The sequence below is a fragment of the Ruditapes philippinarum genome, unplaced genomic scaffold (assembly GCF_026571515.1).
Source record: "Ruditapes philippinarum isolate M1 unplaced genomic scaffold, ASM2657151v2 ctg5659_1_1_1_1, whole genome shotgun sequence".
Lineage (NCBI taxonomy): Eukaryota > Metazoa > Mollusca > Bivalvia > Venerida > Veneridae > Ruditapes > Ruditapes philippinarum.
The window spans coordinates 168,559-187,087 of record NW_026856426.1 but is presented as its reverse complement, the minus strand read 5'-3'; the positions used below and the strand labels follow the sequence as shown (position 1 = coordinate 187,087).

At 29.5% G+C, this 18,529-nt stretch overlaps 2 protein-coding genes across 3 annotated transcripts; both read left to right on the top strand.

Annotated features, from left to right (window-relative positions):
* The first annotated feature begins 1,287 nt into the window (after positions 1 to 1,287).
* LOC132746485 (uncharacterized) lies at positions 1,288 to 4,205 on the top strand. The gene is made up of 4 exons (XM_060735661.1): positions 1,288 to 1,809; positions 2,207 to 2,317; positions 2,704 to 2,903; positions 4,098 to 4,205. Exons 1-4 carry the CDS (start codon positions 1,800 to 1,802, stop codon positions 4,203 to 4,205), a joined length of 429 nt encoding a protein of 142 aa, XP_060591644.1. The 5' UTR covers positions 1,288 to 1,799.
* A 682-nt stretch (positions 4,206 to 4,887) lies between these two features.
* On the top strand, positions 4,888 to 16,191 carry LOC132746489 (uncharacterized). Of its 2 annotated transcripts, none has more exons than XM_060735667.1 (6): positions 4,888 to 6,959; positions 9,195 to 9,737; positions 10,570 to 10,686; positions 11,092 to 11,318; positions 11,833 to 11,914; positions 12,212 to 16,191. In XM_060735667.1, exons 1-6 carry the CDS (start codon positions 6,896 to 6,898, stop codon positions 12,274 to 12,276), a joined length of 1,098 nt encoding a protein of 365 aa, XP_060591650.1. In that variant the 5' UTR covers positions 4,888 to 6,895; the 3' UTR covers positions 12,277 to 16,191. The 2 variants fall into 2 exon arrangements, with proteins under 2 accessions (XP_060591650.1, XP_060591649.1); XM_060735666.1 differs by having other exon boundaries at positions 11,833 to 11,932.
* Positions 16,192 to 18,529: the final 2,338 nt, after the last annotated feature.

Sequence of the window (18,529 nt, the reverse complement as noted above, 5' to 3'; positions counted from 1 at the left end):
ACAGCATCGGCAATTAAATACAGTGAGGTCGTGTGGCTAAATAGTGACTTCAATGGGGTATGTTTTTTTTCTGTTTCGTAAATGTTACTCTTCTTGATGTTTAAGTGTTCAATATTAGATAAAAAGCTTATTTGCTAATGCAGTGAACGCATGAATACTTCTAGAAAATAAAGATGCAGTTAATACATTTAATAAGCCAATTCCATATATCAATGAAGTGTTAGGCATACGACACACAACTGAGCTTCCCCTACTTTCCCCGTTTGCCTGCTCTTGTCCCTTTGGTACTGTTGTTGTCTTGGCTGCGTTCCACGAACATTGCTCTCCATTATTGATCTATATTGTCATAGAACGATATTTTTATGATATTTTTATGAAATGAAATTAATCACATCAGCACACTGAAGTTCACCGTCAAACAACCCTACAAACATTTGTATCTTAAATTCTTGATGTAAAACACTCATCATAAAACTTTTAAAAATACGTGTCACATGAACACTTAATTAACTTTACATTGATTCATCCCTTTAATATCTCTCAATTTTTTGAGTACATTGTAAATATAGATATAAGAAGTTTCCCTAAAATACTGAGCGCTATTGATAAATATATTGAACTTAATAGTATGCATATGAACACTACATACTCGTATACTAGTAAGTTAAAGTACGAAGAATAAATGAACAGAATTAAGAGTAATTGTATAAGTCAATACTGTTTATCAACGTTTCTCTTTAATGTAACATAATCTATAATATTTTGAGAGGGTAAGGCTGTTATCTGAGATACAGGGCATCTAGTATAAGTATGCCTTGTTTACATAACACACTATTACATATCTAATTTTTTATGCAAAACGAAAATGGATACATAGATTAATAATAAATAAATAAAACATAATAGCCTGAAAGCACAGGTGGCAATGTTATGATTTTTGGTAGACCAAGGGTAATGAAAACTATTGTAAAATTGACAACATAGGACAGTTATATGTCTTCAAGGTCACCTGTATACAAAATTTAAATAAAATTTACCATGTGGTTTATGAGTTATGGATATATTTCTGAGCTAAGACTTTGCCATTAGAAGGGCTTATTTTCAGAAATATGCATTGTATCTAAACATGTAGCGTCATCACTTAAGTTTATAATACGAAATCAACTTTAAGGACGCCGCTTTAAAAGAAAAGAGAAACAGTCTTTGCACAAAGCTAATTTATACTGGACGATTTGTTTCTTTGATCTTTATTCCTTATAATGTTTCTCTTTTTTTCTTTTTATTCAGAAAACAAAAGAGATTTCTTACCTTACAGACCTTTTACGGCTTATTGTGTTTGTGATCGTAGCAAAAATAATGACATACAAAGGCATTATATATCACGAATAATGGACAACACAACTATAGGCACAAGAATTATCTTAAATACGATCGATTCTATACAATTGGACTTTAAACATGACAAAACACATACTATGAGCACGGAAATTGTAAAAATAAATGATACAAGACCTTCAAATAATATTATTTCCTATACATCATTGAAAGAAGACATTTGGAAACGATTACAAAAAACTGAAAAAAGTGCATTTGAATTATATTTCTTTGTGAGTGACAACACTAGGATAGACCAAGAGGAAGCAGCATTGGGTGGTTTGAAGAGATTTAAAGTATTTGTTGTTTACAGTGGACCCGACCCTGTCCCAGTCCTTTGGACATCACTTGCCACGAATGAACACCATTTGCTACATGTAAAGGGCTTTAAAACCAATTAGGCTTTATCAGATTATATTGATGTAATGCTTCATGGTATAGTTTTTATTGAGTACTCTTTTAATGTCAATAGTCAACTCTCTTTTGTTTTATAAGGCGGAATATGTAAATACATTGTAAAACTTTGAAAATTTGTGTATACGTTTACTTGAAAAAAATCATTAAATTACAAAAGAAGCATCAGAGTTTTTCCAAACGATTTTGACGAACTATCCACATATCCGTTTGTGCTGACAAATATCATTTATGAAGGTTTTATCATATGGCATGAAGGAATCTAATGAACATGATAACATTAAATCTGTAGATACATTCACAGACTAACGCAAACAGATTTGTTTTATCAAACTTTATTGTAGTTCTGCCAGAATATTGCCTTTCTTTATATTTAACACAGACATTTTTACAAATTTATACTAATTATTTGACACAGATTCAAGACTGCTTTGTGATACTGATATGTTCTGGACTGGTACACATTGCGCCTCGTGTAACTTTACATGTACATACAAAAGATCCGACCATTGCAAGACGACTTGTCCATGTAAGTACTATGATCTTCGACCTATCTTTAAGTCGACAACACTTGTAAATCTAATGCATCGGAAAAGTTATTTGATTCAACTGCCTCTTGTTTTTCTTCTTGTTCTTTATTTTCAAAAATCATTTTTTTCTTCTTTAAAATCAAATATAATGTAATGTTAATTATAGTAAATAAATATTGTTAATTTGTTATACACATTGTTAATAAAATAACTGATAAGTATTTAAGGAACAATCCATTTTCATTACTATTTCGATTAAGGGTTATAAGCTTTATTTTATTGAATAAAATTAAATGAAATTACAAAGGTAAGAAAACATTTTTTTTAAATAAATTAACTCACTGGCGGCTTTAAGTTGTATCACGATTGTTTATATTGTTTTCAGATTTTGAAAAAGCTCCATTGGAGTCAGACAGCTGCACTGAAATTTGTGTCTGCAACACTATTTTATCATTAGTTTTAATGATTATTATCATTCTTTGTTGTATTTTACTATACAACAAAAAACTATATTTACGTTTGAGAAAATACATTTCAAGAAAATGTAAACGGGGAGGAGGTAGTGACACAAACAGAACAGAAGAGGTAGAACACAATACTAGCTATTGATGATTATACAAATTTATTATGTTTAGAGGAACTCCACTGAGGTCTTAGTATGTAAGGATATCAAATTTGAAAATTCTCAGATTAACTGGGACACTTAAAACTGAGCAAATATGCAAAATATGATACGAAATCTATTTTTAGTGCGATTCTTATTTTTTTATCTTGATCGTGATAAGTTTAAAATAAGCGTGTAAACGCTCATTCTTTTCGGATGAATTTGTGCAATAAGAATAATCTTTCTGGCAAAACGGAGTGAGTCAAAGATCTGAAATTATTTTAAAAAGTTGCAAGATGGATCTCAGATGGAACGAAGATCTCGAAAATATATTCCAAATCCTGACCTAAAACCTCAGTGAGTCACTTTTACTTTGGTACTGAATCAATATTTGCAAGATCATGATTGAATGTATTATCTGAAATTGGTTTAAGTTCGATTGCGAAACATATTCTTGCAACTTATGTTTATCACTTTCGAGTCATCTTCCTAGAACCAACCATTACTGGTGTCGTGTGTAGCAAACTTGGTCGTGACCCGATTAGGGCTCGAACTCAAGACCCCTGGGTTTACAGGCAGACACCTTTATCACAAGGCCACCGCTCCTTATTTATCAAATGAAATATATTTACTTATTTAACTGAAATTAAATTAGTATTATGCCCATCGACTGTTCTGGAATTTATTATTTGTCATGTTTTCAAATTAATAAAAGCATAACCTGAATATTAACCCCGTGACTCATACGAATATTTAAAAATATCCTTCTGAAATAATTTTGTACTTTAACTCAGTAAAATAGTGGGACACCCGGTTTTAATAATATGTTTTCATAAGTGTTAGTTAATATCAATTATTGGTCAATGGCCAATATGATAGCCAATCTTTTAAAATTTCCATTTATAAGAATTTTGTCTCAAATTGACCGTGTAAAATGAGAATAATATCACTTTAACATATAGCTAATTCTCTCTTTTAGATACCAATCAAATATTTTGAACTGCTAGCAAAATAAGTAACCAGTTGCTATTCGAAGTATTCATAATTTAAAATTTTTACATTTGATTAAATGGTTTTTAGTATCAACTTGAGGATGTAAAAGTTTATGATTTGTTTTAATAAAGTATCCTTGATATATTGGTCAATGCAAAAATAAGTTTTCTATTGGGATTTAGCAATTGAATAGTAACAATGCCAATGAAGAAGATGATGGTGCTGAAACTTCTGCTGATCAATCTCTAGTACGTGCACCTCTTGTGAGTGGAAATAGAAATGAAACATAGCCGCAAAAAAAGTTTTTAACGTTAGTAGTTACCCTGCAAATGGGAAAGAAAAAAAAGTCAGAAAAAAAATTCCAACCCCTAGAAAGTGTATTTTGTAGTGGAAAAGACCAAAATCCGAAAGTATTGAAACCCCGAACGGGATTTTCAGTGGAAAAGAAAGACAAATCGAAAAAATGTCGCAACTTAGAAAGTTGTATTTCTGCTAGTGGGAAAAGAAAAACAAAATCAAAAAAATATGTCGCAACCTCTAGAACGTGTATCTTTGCAGTGGGAAATGAACGAAAAAAATCAGAAAAAGGGATTTTTTAACGTATAACAATTTTTTATTTTTTTTTACTGTTTTTTGGGAAAAAACCCGTATAAGCATTATCAATAAATTACTTTTTTTTTTTATTTTTAAACCATTACCCTCTTTCATATTTTCATAAAGAAATAATGCAATGATTAAAAATTTATTATGGTCATTGGGAAAAAAATTTGTCAATAAATGTTTATTTTAAAAATTTTTTTCAAAATTTTAAATCGTTTTATTTATGAATTTTTTTTCAATTTTTTTTGAAGGTTACGAATCGGAAGACAAAGAACGGAAGGGGTACTTTAGGGCATCGTTCCTATATTTCTTGATATAGTGGTGAAAATTTATCATTTTTTAGTATAAACTTTTGTAGCATCTAGTTTTGAGCTTTTGTGACAGTATTTTAATAAATTCTTTATTTGTTGGCTTACCTGGTCAAGTTCTTTAAACCTACAATATGTGGAACTTGTTATCGGTTAGCGGATCGGATTACTCATAGTCTAAACTCGGAATCATTATTGATCGCTTTTGAAGAATAACAATGTTAAAAAGGTTTGTCTTTGAGGTCATAATAGGACCATTTTTATACATCATGTACGGTTATTAAATACAGACTCTTGATTAAGCTTCATGTATTTGGAACGTTTGTAGATATGAAAAGGCATTTGAGTTAGTCGGTAGGAAAATTCTTTTTGTATCTTTTGTATAAACGTTTGTTTGATAGCATGAATTTTACAATTTTATAACCCAGTAGATTCTAATTTGACTCTTATATCGTCTTGTGCTCAGTTAAACGCCTTCAAATTTCGCTTACTTCTTCAACAACAACAAAAACGGCTTGATTTAAAAACATCTATTTAAATGTATTTTATGTGTTGTCCTTTAAATAAAATGTTGTTCCTCTAAGAATAAGTTTAAAATAGTTTATAAAAATATTTATGACATAAAACTAGGCAGTAAGATGTTTTATAGGTGTGCAAGTATTTTTAACTTCATGAGGGATAAATGAATTGGTTCGGGGTCACATGAATGTGCTACTTAAAATGACAAATCACGACCACACCGTTTAGACTATGCAATATAACACTACGCTTTTTTGTACAATAAATGCAGTAGATTTTTTTTGCATGCTTATGGTAAAAGAAACTTATCCTTTCCTTGCATATCTTCATGTTTGTAACATTATGCATTTACCGTCTAACAAACACCTGCATTGTTCTAGAAATAAGAGTAAATGAAAGTCGCGCATTATTTCAGACGAAACACTGATTTAAAATCGAGAAAGATCATAAAATTATAATTACATAATATATATTTACAGAAAGTAAGTTGCGACATCATATGATTATGCTATTGATTAATGATATCGTCAAAATAATGTTGGTTTTGATTAAAAGTGGATTCGGTTGTTAGTTTAAACATATTATATATTCAGAATACAGCATACAGACATTTTAAAAAAATAACAACCTTGCAAATATTTTAATACACAGAAGGGATTTTGATGGAAGCATATTGTTAAGTAACGAGCATATTATCATCTTACGAAGTGTGTACTAAATCTATTGATTTATATCTGAATATTTTTAAAAAACTAGAAAAAATAATAGACACCAACGTTTAAAGTTTTGGAAACAAATAATACGTATTGAGAATAAGCACATAGACAGGAAATAACTATAAATTTAGTTTAGTAGGTACTAACATATAAATTAAATCGCAGAATAATATTGTAATATTTAATCACCAGGTTGCTGTGATATATAATGAATAATTACATTTATGTATTTTCATGTTGCAGTAATTAAACTCCTTGAATAAAGTAGAAATATTAAACAGTCATTTAATACTTATTAACACTCTAAATACACAGGTGTAATAAATTAAATAAGAATAAAAACGGTATCATGACGGAACCAATATTTAAACAGTTAGTATTGTGTTAAAGCGCCCTCTGTTGGATTTACAAAGAGCATTACTTGATTTATCGTTTTTATCAATTTAAGTCTAATCAATATACCTTTAAAAGTCATATCTTTATTAAATTTATTTAAATGCAGGCTTTATTAAAGCGACCGTCAGATTTTCTAAATGTTAAATATGCTATTTTAGATATTTTTGTTAAATGTAATCAGAGGAATTAAGGAGGAAGACGAAGAATTACATAAACAATAAGGAATTCATTGTATACATGTACCTCTAATCTAATGGTCCGCTGTCTATATTTAGATAAGTAAATCGGATACTTGGTTTTCCGATCTTCTATCTTTAGAAACTTTGGGAAAGACTTAACAGTGATCCATGATGATCTTTTCCAAATTTGAAATAATACATAATTGTTTTTCAAACAGAAAATAAAAGCTGAAGGCAGCTCTAAAGATCATTTTTCAACAAGATGAAAATCGTTTGTGTTTTTGTATTGAGTGGAATGTTTATTTTTGCAGCAAATCAGAACAATGGTAAAACTTTAATTGTTAAATAGATGATACATTAATCAAAATATGTCCTGATTTCATGCATATAACTTTATTTCCTGATTACATGTATATAACTTTAAATTTATCAGCAAATGTTGTATTTTGCAACCAGAAGTAAAATTAATAAACAAAACATGTTATAAAAGAATTGATGATATGTTGATCAATTATTTATTTACTATTTATTTATTTATTTATTTATTTATTTATTTATTTATTTATTTATTAATTTATTTATTTATTTATGGTAAGAGTCCAATCGATAACTGTCACCCATTTTTCAATATTATGATGGCTATTAGGGTAGAATATATCAAAATTAGTATCATAGTTATATAGTAATGTCCAACAAGTTTCTTATCATCTCACTACACCGACGTGCATAAACATGAATTATCCTATGCTTATGACTTGAATTGAAAACCCATTCTTTGTTCACGTGCTATATATCCGATAATGGGATATGCTTCTATTTTTAAAACCAACTAAACGTCTATTTATAAAGTTGTAATGGAAAGACATTTAAAAAAAAATCATTTTAAAGGAAACCAAATAAAGATCCGAAATAGTGTTTCAAGATGAACATTTCTCTTTTGCATAATACATGATTTGATATGTTAACTTGCAACCGAAATTATTTATAAACGTTTTCCTTAAATGGAATCTTTTTATATTTATTTGTAAGTTTATGAGTTTTAAACCCGGATGTATTTAAAAAATGTTGTAGCTTACACGTATGCGATATAAACATTATTCGAGGGTTGTAATAATATACTTATGAGGAATAAAAAGTGAGCCATTTTGTTATGCCAGTAATGGTAATCAGTTTAAGAACCTGTTAACTCTAAAGTGTTCTATGGAGCAATGTAAGTTTCTTATGACATTAAATAACAAACACACACAGCATTTTCTTATACATCTATTTCATATAAAATTACACATATTTCTGAAATTAAACATCCTTAATCTTGGTCATAGGTGAGAAAAAGTAAAAACAAGGTAAAAATATTACACTTTTATAAACACAGAAATCTTAATTCGAAAAATAAATAAATAAACAAGTGCAATATATATAAAGTTGTTTTTAATAATTTATTTTACTTCAATCCAAACCTGATCAAAGAGAGTTTGACATAAAATAAAATATAACACAAATGTAAACAATGCACAACACACAACAATTAATAAACAGTGAAGACCATACTAAATCCAAGATAAATAACAAAAATAAACAGTGAAGACCATACTAAATCCAAGATAAATAACAAAAATAAACAGTGAAGACCATACTAAATCCAAGATAAATAACAAAAATAAACAGTGAAGACCATACTAAATCCAAGATAAATAACAAAAATAAACAGTGAAGACCATACTAAATCCAAGATAAATAACAAAAATAAACAGTGAAGACCATACTAAATCCAAGATAAATAACAAAAATAAAATACCAGTGTATTCCAATATAGAAATCAATAAAGACCACATCGATATTAGGACTCCGGCTTTAAGTGCGAAATAAGGGATAAGTTTATTCGGAACTACATTGGCTATTATCTATAATAACCTCGGAAACAATACGGATTGAAAGTAGTTCTACCACGTGGTTTCAGATGTAAACAGAAACAGAGATAATGTAAACGAATGTATATATTTTTCATCTAATGTCTGCTCCGGTACTATTTTGCTTGAAAATATGTCTGACAACAATTTGTAAACTGATGTTCAATTTTAAACGAATCCGACTAAATGTCAACAGGTTGGTTTTTTGTACTTTCGGTTTCTTCAACTATAATAATAAATATATTTTTTAACCTTCGTGACTCTTAGTTTATACAAGAAGCGTTATCACTTTGGCTGCCGATTGATTCACAATTCTCTTTTATGCAACCACTTCGTAGTTATACAAGGCATGATTGAAAGATTGAACCTGTTTCAAGACATAAAATTTAACTGACGCCGAAGTCTCTGCACTTATACTAAAACACCTCTTCAGTTTTGAGTTGTTTGCCTCTCTTTAATATACATCATCTACTGCACGAATAAAATCTTAAAATGAGTACAGAACATTGCACTTTCAAACTTATTGGAACTATTTTTATGATAATCAATCAATTCAAAACTACAAAAAATAGACAAAAAAGACTTGTAAGTATGTTTCTTTCAATTTATTTCATGTTACTGCAATTTTCGTTTTTATTTTATCTTTTTATTTAGAAAAAAAGGGGTTTCTGTCCAGCAACTCTTGGGAAACATGTAAACCTTTCATGGCTTATTGTTTCTGGGATCGTAGCGACAATGACGACATACTTGTGCACTTCATATCAAATGTGATGAACAGAACAACAAGAGGTACAGAAATTGTCCTAGACACAGGTGATTCTAAAAAGATTAACTTTACAAATACTGATTCGCGAACAGTGGGTGCGGCAGTTTTGAAAGTGAAAAACGAAACGCGGGTACGCGAAATTAACATTATTTCCTATGTTTCATTGAATGACATTTCAAAACTTTTACGTTTACAAGCAGCTGATGAAAGAGCTTTCGAGTTCTTTTTCTTTGTAAATGAAAAAACTAAAATAGATCAAGAAGAAGCAGCACTTAAAGAATTCAAGAAATATAAAGTATTCGTTGCCTATCATGGACCGGCTCCTGTACCATACTATTGGAAATCTCTGGCCACGGATGAACACCATTTGCTGCATCTGAAACACAACATAGAAAAAGAGCTTTTGCTTTTCGAGAACGTCATATGTCATGGTATTTAAACACATCAGATTTTCAGCTTTAATTTGTAATTTCGCATAAATTAATACATTGTTGCTTGTTTCAGTGATGACATGTACAAATCAACATTTATATTACCAGCTTGTATCTCTTCCTTTGTAACAACATTTGTTGTTAAAACTAATAAGTAGGAAAAGCTGTGATGTTAGCTAGATTCTAAGATAGATAGCACTATCTAGCGATTTTTCTTTTTGCTTACCTCATTAAGAATTTAGATTTATATTTCTCTTAAAAAGAGAAAAAAATAACTTTTGAATCATGATAGGACGTTTACAAAGGTAAGTCAGTCTGTTTCAAAGATATTGTGTATGAAATTGTTTATATAAACTGTTGCATAAAGGGGACATTGCATTGGACATATTATATTAATTACATGCGCAGGTGAAAGTATTTTGTGGGAGCATGTTAATACTTATGTGCGCGCGTGTTAGTATCACGTAAAAACATTTAAAGTATTGCATAGACACGTTAATCTATTCCACACATGTATTTATTATTGCATCGTAGTTGACAATATGGTTGACACATTTGCATTTAATCCTAATAAAAATAGTAGGAACAATTAACACTTACGCATTAGCTTCTGCTGTGCTTAAAATAAGCTAACATCTGCTAACATTTGTGCAGTTAAAATAATAGTTCCTATGTTCTTCTAATTTGAGCGTGTATGTTACACAACGAAATCTTATTTTGACACAAATATTAATAGAGGCATGAACACCGTAAGTATTAAATAATATTGTACCTTAAGTATTTCAGGATATTAATGAAAAGAAAATGAACACTATTTTTGCATCTGTTACAGATTCTAGACTATATTGTAACAATGACATGCATTGGAACGGTTCAGAGTGCTCAACGTGCTCATATATATGTACCCAGACATCATCAGAATCAGAATATTGTACAAAGGAGTGTCCGTGTAAGTTTACATTTCTATATCAAGCTTTCTTTTAAGTTTTATATTTTTAATTTTTGAAAGAGACAACAACTTTAGAATTTCAGGTTTATCAGTTTGATTTTGGTGAATGTCAATCTTTTGTTAACATATGCTTATAACGGCGAAAAACTTAACATAATAATTTCTTGATTTTGTTTATATTATTATTTACCTTTTTACAAATTAAAATACTGATATAATGGCGAGTATGCTATGTGTCTAAATTGGGAGCCGCTTCAAATATTTATATGAGAAGGGTAAAACATGTAATTTAAAGACAGTGATAAAAATGTCGTTAGAAGTTTGTTAAATATCATTACAACTTCGGCATTTTAAGATAATATATATGAATTTATCATCACAAAGGTCTATCCCTTTTTTTTCCAGATTTCAAATACTTTTATTCAGCAGAAGTTAAACAAACAGATGGAGATATTAAATTCAAATGCGATTGTGTTTCTATCAACGAGCTGGTCATAGCCCTCATAGTCCTTGGTGCTATTTTTCTTTTGCTTTTGTGTTTCATTATTTTCAACCAAATATCGGATCATGTTACAAGCAAATGTAAGCATATAACATGGTTGAATACTAATGTTGAAGAAGAAACAGATAAGGTACGAGCTTGCCTTTTAACAAATTGGGAATAACTGAAGTTTAAGATTTTTTCTTTCCATCAATTTACAAAGAGACACTGTTCATTTTTAATGCTTTTGATACCAGTTTGATAGATCAATCTATTCAAACACGCATATCCTTATATGGAAACTATGTTTCCTTATAGTATTTCACCAGCTTATTAATTCATCTACCAAAGATTTTAGATTAAAGTGTATGACCAAGTTTTTGTAAATTTACTTACTTTTTCTTCATTATTATCGATGAAATGATTACATTTATTCACTGAAGAAAGTTTTTTTTTTAAATTATCTTTATGATATGTACAGTTGAAAATGAGATGAATTATTCAAATACACTTTTAACTATTACGAATCATAATATTTTGATTTGTTTTAGCGGAAATATTCAGTTTCTTTTAAAGTACATCTATGAAGGTTATATAAAGTGTTGTTTTTTTGTTATTTTAAATGCATAAATTCATTTATATTTATAATGAAATTGCAATTTAAGGTCCGCCATAAAGACGATTCAGTTGATTCAGAAAATGAATCCACAAGACTTACAACAGGAAGAAACAACGTTAAAGATGAGTGTAAGTTCTCCCTTCATGGTATGTTAGAAAACAATGAAATAAGACTTATCCACGCGTTATGCTATAAAAGTTTGTACACAACATATTTTCACAATACTCTGTGGAGGACAATGAGTTGTAGTAGATCTGATTGAGTTATAAAGTAAAATAAATCTGTCAATGATTTTACAAAAATGAAGTGCTAGTCTCTGAAAAAATATCGTTAGAAATATATGGATTTTATACATAGATCGCTCAGGATATTTATGCTTTAAACTCGTTCATGAGATTTTCACTATTATTATATTTTAATTTTAGGCACACAAAGCCGAAAAAGAAAACCAAAAAGGGTTAACAAAGGTAAAGAAACCTTGATTTCGTGATAAGTTTATGGTGCGATATGTAGGAATTCTTCATTTAGAAAAGCAGTGACACACAAACATTTCATCTTATGTGTATCTTGAAGGGCATGGGTAAGAGGGATATACTTGCCCAACAAAACGGGTCCTTTTGTGCTGTAGAATATTTTGTTTTAAATTATATATATATGTATGCTTCGTGTTGTTTGGAAGTGCATTAATATCAGCATGTGTGATCTAAGTGCATTGAAGGTTTGACTTTACTGATAAATCTTAGTTAGTGAAGAATATTTTTCTTCGTTTCCATTTCTGCCTTTATAAGTTTTGTCTACTTCAATCGTGAAAATACCTTGTAGTTTTTATTTTTGAAATTTAGTCATGCAAAACGTACATGATGCTTTTGGATCTAGGCACAATTGCTAATATATATTTAAGAGAAGCTCAACAATCAATACTTAATTAAGCTTGTTTTATGTATTTTATATTTAACTTTGTTAGTTCAGGGAAACGTCATCCAGGAAAATAAAGTAAGACAAAATCTCACCAATGCACAATACACAGAATAACTACAAATCTTCCAAAAGTTACATGTCATTTGGTGCACGTTACCGAAACAGACCGGTATGTTATCAAAGCATGTTTTTAAGATATTGCGACAAAAAAAAAAAATATATATATATATATATATATTGGTTTGTGGCTATTTCTTGGAAACATAGTGTATCAGCTGACTTAAAATTAGTGTGATCAAAAGGAATTTCCTTTTATAAAAGTCATTCAGACAAAATCTCTTTTCACAAACACGATACAAATTAAGTAAGCTATTTATGGAGGCAGCATATTAATGTTCCGAAAATAACTTTTTTCTTTTTTGAACATTTAATACAGCTGAAAATTAGTCAAACTTACTTTGTCTACTTTAAAACCTGTATTTACTCTTTGAATATATGAGCTAACGTAACTATGTTTAAATAAATCAAGGAAAGAGACCTTAGCCAACAATAAAAAATGTATTGTCTGATCGTGTTAATGTTTCGTGCATAAAAGCAATATCTTGGTCTACAGAACTTTTTATACGTATTGATGAATTTAATTATTTTAATATAAGAATGACAGAACATAGTTTTCTTATGAACAAAAAAGTATCATTGTTGTTTTTCCTTTCCCACTGTATGCATTATAACAAGTCAAATTGGGCTACTCCTTGTGAAAGTCAAATAAAACACATTACACATGCATCGCTTTTTTCTGTTATGTTTTTATTTGTAGAACATGTATCTACAACATAGTTATTTCTAAAATCTATTTTATATTTTTATATAGAACATGTAGAACAGACTGTGGCATTATTTAAATCGTCTTGTCGTGTTTCATCCGAATATGTTTACGTATAATTTCAAATTTTAAAATCCCACATGTATTTTAATGCTATTATGCTCAAAACAATTCTAAATCATCCAATTTGCAACGAAATGTATTGCCTATCACAAAATGTATATCGGGGAAGAACCATTTGTTGATGTTGTAAGAACTCGTGGTTCAACCATTTTGCTACTTTTTTGTTGAAATTATGATGACATACTGTTTTAAATGTGTAGAAAAAGAGCAACAAATATATCTTAATAACAAATGTATATAAATGTATATGTTTACCTTATACAGATCTATAAAACTGTTCTTTAATTAATTGCCTATATCTTACGACATTTAGATCATTGTTGTACAGTCTGGGGGAATTGTAACAATGAACATATTTTGGATATAATAAATTTTCAGAAAAGAGCTGCAAGAATCATTCTTGACAAAAGCTATGATGCTATGAGTATTTTGTGTTTTCATGTATGTTTTTTTTTTGTGTTTTCATGTATGTATTTTGTGTTTCATGTATGTATTTTGTGTTTTCATGTATGTTTTTTGTGTTTTCATGTATGTATTTTGTGTTTTCATGTATGTATTTTGTGTTTTCATGTATGCAATTTGAAAATTTCATTGTATAACCATGATGTAAATAATGTAGATTTTATGTATATTTGTGTTTATAGGCCCTAATGAAAGATTGGGTAACCAAATATGTAGCATCAGTAAATAATCACTCACTCACTCACTCACTCACTCACCAACTCACTCATTCACTCACTCACTCACTCACTCACTCACTCACTCACTCACTCATTATGTAACTTACTTACTATGTAACTTACTTACTATGTAACTTACTTACTTTGTAACTTTCTTTGTAACTTACTATGTAACTTACTATGTAACTTAATTTTTATGTAACTTAATTATTTACTTAGTATGTAACATCACTTTTGGATTGCATATTAGTAAGTAGGTTGTTCGTTGTCAAAATATTTACCACTGCCATTTTGCTGGTTCGATCAACTGTCGGGACGAAATCTCTCGGACATTAAATGCTCATTTTTTCTCCCATCGCTGATTTAGAAATCATGCAGGATTGCTATTTTTCGGAGAGTAATAACTGGCTAGTTATCCGGGCATGTGTTTTAATCGGGGTATAAAACGGATAAACAATCAAACAAATAAGCCTAATCGATCTTTCCATTCATATTTTGTATTCTAACTGAACTTCTTTTCATTTCGTCAATTCCTATTCAATATGATTATTCAAAGGAAAATGTGATTTAGAAAATTAAAATAGAGAAAATGGAATTTTTAAAGAATGATAAAAACGGTAACATTGAATATGTTAAGGTTGCTGGACACGACACACTGATAATTATTATTGATTGAATTGAGCCTGGTCACTTAAAGCAATGGAGGGCAAAAATAACGCTATCTCTCTAGGATATGTATGAACATTATGGTAACTTACTTTATAACCATGTGATTAAATTCGTCGATGATAATGGAATCTTCGTTGTGAAACTTTAATTAATTTCCAAAATAATCGACACATTGTTCTTATTTAACGGACGTATAACAATTTATTATATACTTATAAGAGTAATATTGATGAATTAAAATGCTTATTTCCATTTTCCGTATTTTCACTATAAAAAAATATTTTTCACTGCACTAAAACATATTTTCCGTATTTTCACTGGTGTCTTGCTGGACTACTTTCTTCTAGATTCATCTTTCATATAATAATGATAAAAAGAGAACAATGTATATAATAAACAGAATATTCAAGATTTCCGTGTAAATACAAGATTTATTATAATCTTGTGGTATGAAAATCATTATATTTCACTCGTGGCTACCGCCATTCATGAACTATTAATTTTTCATACCACTCGATGAAAATCAATCCTGTATTTGTAGAAAAAAAGTTGAATATCCTCTATATATTTTTGTAAACTATAAACTTATTTTTTCTCAGCTAACCAGTGAAATACTTGGTTTTACCCTTGAAAAACAAATCCTTATTACTCCGTATATATGTAAATTGACATTAAAAGTTCTTCAGTTTTGTCTGTATTTGATTTTTTAACCAAATTCTATTTTTCAAATGACATCATATTGATTGCTTATATTTACCATTTAAACACAACATGATTTATGCACATCTTTTTACTATTATTGACACAATGTTGGAGGAGACAAATGTTTAATGTTATTAAATTGTGTATATTTATTCGATTATTTTTTTTATTTAAGTTTGAATGTGACATTGTATCTGTTTTTCTGTTTCGAAAGGAATACAAAAACACAACAATAAAATAAAATCTAGGAAAAATTTCCATGACATGTTTAGGGTTCTATTTCTTCATTCGCTGTACATTGTCTGATAGTTTCTTAAGATATATCGGAAGATATAGCCCTAGAACTAGATTTATATATGACTTATTTTTTTATGGTCTTTATTACATTTTCTGATTTCTTCATGTCTATACATTAGATCTTCTGATATATTGAAGTCATTTTAGGAAGTTATGTGGGTCACATCTTGAGCTTATAGAGCTTCAATGTTATACTTTGTTGGTTGCGCTTGATTACGTCGTCTTAACTTAAAAATGTGTTTGCATGTGGCTACAGTTCATTCAACAACAGCAACCATCTTGAAAGCCAGTGAGAGTTGTTTAAGTTATTTCCTCATTCGTTTCTCTCAACCGGAAATAAATTATTCACCATCTAATAATGTAAATCAGCTCTGGGAAATGATAACAAAACACAAAATGCTATTTAGGGATTGCCTTGTGCATTGTGTTATACAATAACATATCGGACACAATTTTTGTATATCAAATTCAACTAAATAATTTCATGATAAACTTATCAAACAAGCATACATGTATACACATTATTATCATTTATCAGCAGTACAATCTATTCACAATATTTTGAACAATAAGTAGCATAACCTTGTAAAATTGACTCATGTTTATGACAAGTAAATCCTAAAGACAGATTTTGTATCACTTAAAGGATATGTAATATTAATTGAGCTTTCAACAAAACTATTGCTGCAGAGAAAAACAAACGTTTATGTGAGCATTTAAACAAAATAATATAGAAATAAAAAAATATACAGCATACCAGTAAATAAAACCTGAAAAATAATTAAAGGCAATTTAACCACAGAAATGCTTTCATAAATTTTGTTACTGATAAACTTTAATATTAGCGATTCCAGAAAGTTAAAGACCAATAAATTAACATCTTCAGGTAATGACCATTTAACACGCTCGAATACACCGTGTATATCCAGTAACGCCGGAATGTGCAAATAACGCACGATTCGTGCAATAAGTAACGCAGAATTGTGCAATAAATGGCGGATGCCTGACAGGATTTCCAACGCGGTAAGTAAATTGGCCAACATATTTGTTATTTAACCGAACTGAAAAAAATGAATAGCTGTATACGGCTGCGAAGACATGACTCTTTATCCCTCATCAAGATTATTTCCACGAAATTGTTGACTTTGCAAGATTATTCGTGAAAATGATGGCTTGACCACCGTTTTGAGCGAGATTTTGGCTTTTTTGTTGGCTCTTATAAGTTCAACAATGCATATTATACCGTATAATTTCGATTCTCAGTAGGCAAGTGACATAAACCTAACTTCTTGTGGTATAGAAAATTGAAATTAAACTGATAAAATGTGATTCAAGCCATTTTTATGAGAAATCGTATACAAATTAGGGCTACCAGTAGATTATATTTTTCCATCCGATCATCTTTCTAAATCGAGCTAAACGGCCGTTTAATAACAAGTTGTAATGTAAATAACATGATTAGGTGTAAAACAAACTGAGACGAGATAATATACGATAAAATATTTAATCAATTATTTTCAAATTGTACATCATATCAAATAATTCTCCCTTGCATAACATACGATCTATTAATTACAACCTAGAACATGTATAAACGTATATTTGTCCCAGTTTGAAATAAGCCATTTCGGTTCGAACCTATGTTAAAATATTGGAATAAGTGATCGTTTCATAAGGACGAGCGCGACGTTCTTTTTATCAGTACTGTATCAAAAGATAACCTAATCATGTGATGACATGTAGTTGAGGTTTGTCGCTATCGAATTCACGCACCGAATACAAAAAAATGTACAATAATGATTCACTAAAATTATTCTCTTCCTATAATGTCTTAAATGTTGAACATATTCACTTCATATGATTGTTTAAAGCTCAATGTCTCTATCTATGTACTTAATCGGCAGTGTCAACTATCACAGTTTATGATATTTCAACGAAATAATAGTGATTGATTCGTTTAATGATATACAGCTCAATTAGGATAATAATGGAGCAACATGCCGGTCATATCTACTATTTTGGTGTAAAGCCGTAATCATATTGCACAAATTATCACTAGTCAATCAGTGTGATAATATATCTTACAAATATGGACGAAATATACCAACTGTCGGCAAGGATACTGAGTGTTTAATTTCTGGTTAAGATGCAACGTCCCATGCTGTACATTTTCTCGAAATGAAATCTTTTAAGTCAAATCTTGTATTTGTTTCCTTTTATTTTTAAAGTGGAATATCTGTCGGTGTCAGGTAAACAAATAAATCGCTAAATCTATGTCAAGTAGGCAGATAAAATTCCTTTAAAAGTCGTATGATTTGGAGCTTGTCACGTTATATTTTTTTACTTTAAAGTATACGACAAATTCAGTAATTTATTTCCGCGTTTTGTTGAAAATAAACTATTTTGTCATGCTTTCAATGTGCAAGAGCGATGTCATTTGACAGTAACGATTTGATAATAAAATTAACGGGACTGTTTTTTTTAATATCGCCCTGAGTAACACATAATCAACGACGCATCATCACGTGATT

What these genes read in the sequence shown, in the direction of transcription:
- LOC132746489 (XM_060735666.1), top strand. Translation starts at nt 6,896, where the DNA reads ATGAAAATCGTTTGTGTTTTTGTATTGAGTGGAATGTTTATTTTTGCA. An exon ending in TTGAAGAAGAAACAGATAAG is followed by an intron (nt 11,319 to 11,832) that starts GTACGAGCTTGC and finishes TTGCAATTTAAG; the next exon opens with GTCCGCCATAAAGACGATTC. An exon ending in GTGTAAGTTCTCCCTTCATG is followed by an intron (nt 11,933 to 12,211) that starts GTATGTTAGAAA and finishes TTTTAATTTTAG; the next exon opens with GCACACAAAGCCGAAAAAGA.
- LOC132746485 (XM_060735661.1), top strand. An exon ending in TTGCAAGACGACTTGTCCAT is followed by an intron (nt 2,318 to 2,703) that starts GTAAGTACTATG and finishes TATTGTTTTCAG; the next exon opens with ATTTTGAAAAAGCTCCATTG. An exon ending in ACACAAACAGAACAGAAGAG is followed by an intron (nt 2,904 to 4,097) that starts GTAGAACACAAT and finishes ATTGGGATTTAG; the next exon opens with CAATTGAATAGTAACAATGC.